Genomic DNA, 3791 nt, shown 5'->3' with positions numbered 1-3791 from the left:
AATCTACTTTGCATGCATGTTTACAAAGAGCTAATGCAATGTAAATTACTTGGTGACGTCAAATCGGGAATAGACCTACTCCCCTTCTGACTCTGTCATGAACAAAGGATGCTTGGTTTTTCCCAAGTTTTGAAGGCTATAAAAAGGAAAAAAGGCTGCAATGCATCTCGAACAAGTGCAAAGAATCATTGTAGCGAAAACCATATTTTGGGGTTAGGGACACTTTAACTGTAACAATTAGTTATTAATTGGTGCAGTTACTGTTTAAAATTTGATAATAATAAGTTTTCTAATTCTGCCCAGTAATTATCCATGCTGCATATTGCAAATTTACCTTTTGAAGACAATCCAATGGAATGATTATGAAGTTTGTAGATATTAATGAATCACTTTTGTTTCCTTTAGGAAAACAGATTCACAAAATGTACTGATTGCACAAGGTATAAGGAAGCAAAAGAAAAGATGCATGATAAGAAAGCCAGGAATGAGATAGAGAAACTATTAAATGAGCATATGGAATTAGTTTGGTGAGATTTGCAATGATTATTGGCTCAAAAGTAAATTGTGTAGTTCCAGAAAATATCCATAACCCACCACGGAGGAAATTTCACTTAAGACCCCCTACCCCCTGGATTTTCCCGAAAAAAGATCATCAAATTAAAGAATGGCGCCGATTGCGGTTATGCAATGGTTTTCATTTAATTTTATTGGGTGGTCTTAAATTAGAACACAGAAAACCTTCGAAACCATCTAAACTACACAATATTGCTTATCCCTTAAAATAATAGAGATACCGGTAAATTTATAACTATCAGTCTACTTTGATGTGCGAGCTTATGCTTCTTTCCAAACAGCGGGTAGCCATCTCCATGGCTGTAATGTTGATGGAATTAACACCATTTCAATGTGAATACGATCGCGAACACATCAAATTTTCAACCACAAATTAAGGGAAAATGGAAAGGAGAATGGAAACTCTAGATTCTGAAATGGTTACATCGTATACTGCTGGAACCACAAATTGTAAAAAAGAGTTGAATTAACAGTTACCATTGCAGTATCTTTTGCTGCTCAATGTACCACTTGCCAAAGACCAACGTTTTAAGGCCTATGTGCATGTAAAACGTTCATGTTAATAATTTATTAGGGACCTTAAGCAACGACGACGAATTGGACGACGACGACGAGTAGAGTTGCTGAGGGACTAGGACGATGGACGTTGTTCACGGCGGGAAAACTAAAATGTTAAGCACACACTTGAACGTGGACAAGGACATGTAAACAAAACAGTGCTCATTTATCGTGAAAATCGAGAAACAGTCCAATAATTTTATCATGTCTTCTTTTCACAAGGTCCAAGAGCAACTTCTTTTGAGTTATGAGGTCGGTATTCTAGATGAAGATGAGTTTTTGCTACTACACGAGCAGTTTATGCCGAAAAATCCCAATTTCTCGTATGAGGAATAGGAGAGGTTTTCCCTCCATGAGATGAACGATGCCGAGTGCTTGTCAGAGTTTAGATTTAGAAAGCACGACTTGCAAATTCTCTCAGAGGTTCTTCAAATACCTGATAGCTTCAGATGCTATCAAAGAAGTGTTGTTGACGGAATGGAAGGTCTCTGCATTCTTCTTAGAAGATTAAGTTATCCCTGCAGATACAGTGACATGATTTCTCGATTTGGACTGCCAGTACCAGTTCTCAGTATGGTCAGTAATGACGTCTTGGATTTTATACATAACACTCACAGACATCGCAAAACACAGTGGAACCACAATGTGCTTAATCCAGCTGCATTACAGATTTACAGTAACGTTATTTCCGGCAAAGGAGCTGCTTTACATAATTGTTTTGGGTTCGTTGATGGGACCGTTCGACCCGTATGCAGACCAGGAGAGCACCAAAGAGTCATCTACAACGGCCATAAGAGGGTTCACGCTCTAAAATTCCAGTGTGTGGCTCTACCCAATGGTTTAATTGGTAACCTATTTGGTTCAGTGGGTAAGTTTTGCGGGGAGTGTTTGTACAAAGAGAGAGTGGGCGATTTCATTTTCACTATGTTTTTAACAAGAAATATTGGAAGAGTGTCCGGGGTAAAGAGTGAGAGGCTCATGTGACAAACCTGTACAAGAAGCATTTTTAGTTCCATACGAATTTTTTACTTCCTTTTACTGTTTCAGAGGGTCGTAAACACGATGCTGGAATGCTAGCTGATTCAGGACTTCTTCAAGACCTGCAACGCTTTGCAAATTCACCAGCTGGCAATCCATTTTGCTTGTACGGCGATCCAGCATACCCTCATAGAATTTACTTACAGATGCCATTCCGAAATAGAGCCCTTACTGCCCCAATGATTGCTTTCAACCAGGCTATGCGTACAGTGCGGGAGTCCGTAGAATGGCTGTTTAATGACATTGTAAATTATTTTAAGTTTATGGACTTTAAAAGGAATCTAAAAATTAGTTTGAGTAGTGTAGGAAAGATGTATGTCGTTTGTGCAATTCTCAGGAATGCTCTTACATGCCTATATCCAAATCAGACATCACAATACTTTAACGTAGATCCGCCAACACTACAAGATTACTTTGTTTGAAAGTAATTCAAATAATATACCGGTAATCAAAGAGGAATGACATGTCAGTGCAATAATGAAAGTTTCATGTGAATAGCAATGCATTGTTTCTTGAGTGCTTTTTTCTTTTAGGGTGTATCAAGCGAGGGCAGGTTAATTTGATACAGGAGTGTATTAATAAATGACAAACTGCTTTATAAGATTGTTTTGTTTAAACTTGAGTTCCAGCCAAGAGGCACAACATCTGGAATGCATTAACTGGTGACAGGAGCCTGCTGGCGAATGTTCCAATCATACCACAAAATTAGGAGTTAATTATTTACCAGAGGAAGGGGAGGGGAAGAGGAAAAATGTTGCCCCACCCCTTTCTGATACATTTTTTCATATTTTCTGACCCTCCCACCTTTGACAGATAACCCCTCAATTCCAACCGATACAGGAGGCTTCATTTTGTAGCCAGTCAGGCAAGATGGGCATACACTGTACCATAAAATAAACTTGAAACTTTGAAACACAAAGCTTAAATTTAATCACGATAAAATGTTGTAGCTTCAAATACAACACTGAAGATTGTAGCCAGTCAGACAAGATGTACAGAAATGCACATAAAATACACTTAAAACTTTGAAACATGAATCTTAAATTTAATCAATTTAAGGTTTTGCAACAACACTAATCAATTAGAACTTTGCAGTCTCACAATGTACCTTCAAACACAAACAGTGCATTATTGCATATCTGGAAAATATGCATGCTGCCTCAGCACTTTTTCACGGTAAAACTTTCAGTAACAATAACATTGGAAAAACCAACAGTTGGATGGATAAAATAGCGGATACTTAACTGTTCTTATGTTGGCTTTTTGCAAGCAAACAAAGCATAATCTGAGTCTGCTGCTGCTGTTGTTGTGCTAGCATTTTCATCATATCCTCCTTTTGACTCCTTTTGTCTCAACTCCAAATCCTCCTTTCTCAGCACACTCTCTCTTTCTGACTTTTCTTTCAGAAATTGCACCACTTCCGACGTCGATCTTCTTCCTTTCTTCGCCGTCTGGGCTTTTTCGTCTTGTCTCTCAGCACTCCTTTTCTTGGTTTCACCCAAACGCTCAACCGCTCGGTTGCGGTGCTCCTCCGCTGCTGCCTTTTCAGTTTTCTTGTTATCATCTTGCAGGCTTCTCGCATCCGTGGCCGTTTTCTCTTTTTCTATGATTTCTTCTTACGC

The 3791-nt window shown here is 38.7% G+C and overlaps 2 protein-coding genes across 2 annotated transcripts in view; one reads left to right on the top strand and one right to left on the bottom strand.

Annotated features, from left to right (window-relative positions):
• The first annotated feature begins 1488 nt into the window (after window positions 1-1488).
• LOC138009792 (uncharacterized) lies at window positions 1489-2591 on the top strand. Its single transcript, XM_068856800.1, has 2 exons — window positions 1489-1999; window positions 2179-2591. The coding sequence occupies exons 1-2, from the start codon at window positions 1489-1491 to the stop codon at window positions 2589-2591; spliced, it is 924 nt and encodes a 307-aa protein (XP_068712901.1).
• An 828-nt stretch (window positions 2592-3419) lies between these two features.
• The window catches only part of LOC138009791 (uncharacterized), a 639-nt gene continuing 267 nt past the window's right edge, over window positions 3420-3791 (bottom strand). Inside the window, exons 1-2 of the mRNA XM_068856799.1 lie at window positions 3790-3791; window positions 3420-3741 (exon numbers count right to left, since the gene is read on the bottom strand). The exon at window positions 3790-3791 is cut by the window's right edge and continues 267 nt beyond it. Of these exons, the coding sequence (XP_068712900.1) occupies window positions 3420-3741; window positions 3790-3791 (324 nt within the window). The remainder of the gene's footprint in view (window positions 3742-3789) is intronic.

This window comes from Montipora foliosa, chromosome 7 (genome assembly GCF_036669935.1).
Source record: "Montipora foliosa isolate CH-2021 chromosome 7, ASM3666993v2, whole genome shotgun sequence".
NCBI classification, from domain to species: domain Eukaryota; kingdom Metazoa; phylum Cnidaria; class Anthozoa; order Scleractinia; family Acroporidae; genus Montipora; species Montipora foliosa.
Note: the sequence above shows the minus strand (reverse complement) of the source record. Positions and strands in the feature narration are given on the sequence as shown.

Bases quoted from the DNA above. Each gene is read 5' to 3' on its own strand.
- LOC138009792 (XM_068856800.1), top strand. From the start codon at position 1,489: ATGAACGATGCCGAGTGCTTGTCAGAGTTTAGATTTAGAAAGCACGAC. The intron at 2,000-2,178 runs GTAAGTTTTGCG...TTACTGTTTCAG, and splicing joins TAACCTATTTGGTTCAGTGG to AGGGTCGTAAACACGATGCT.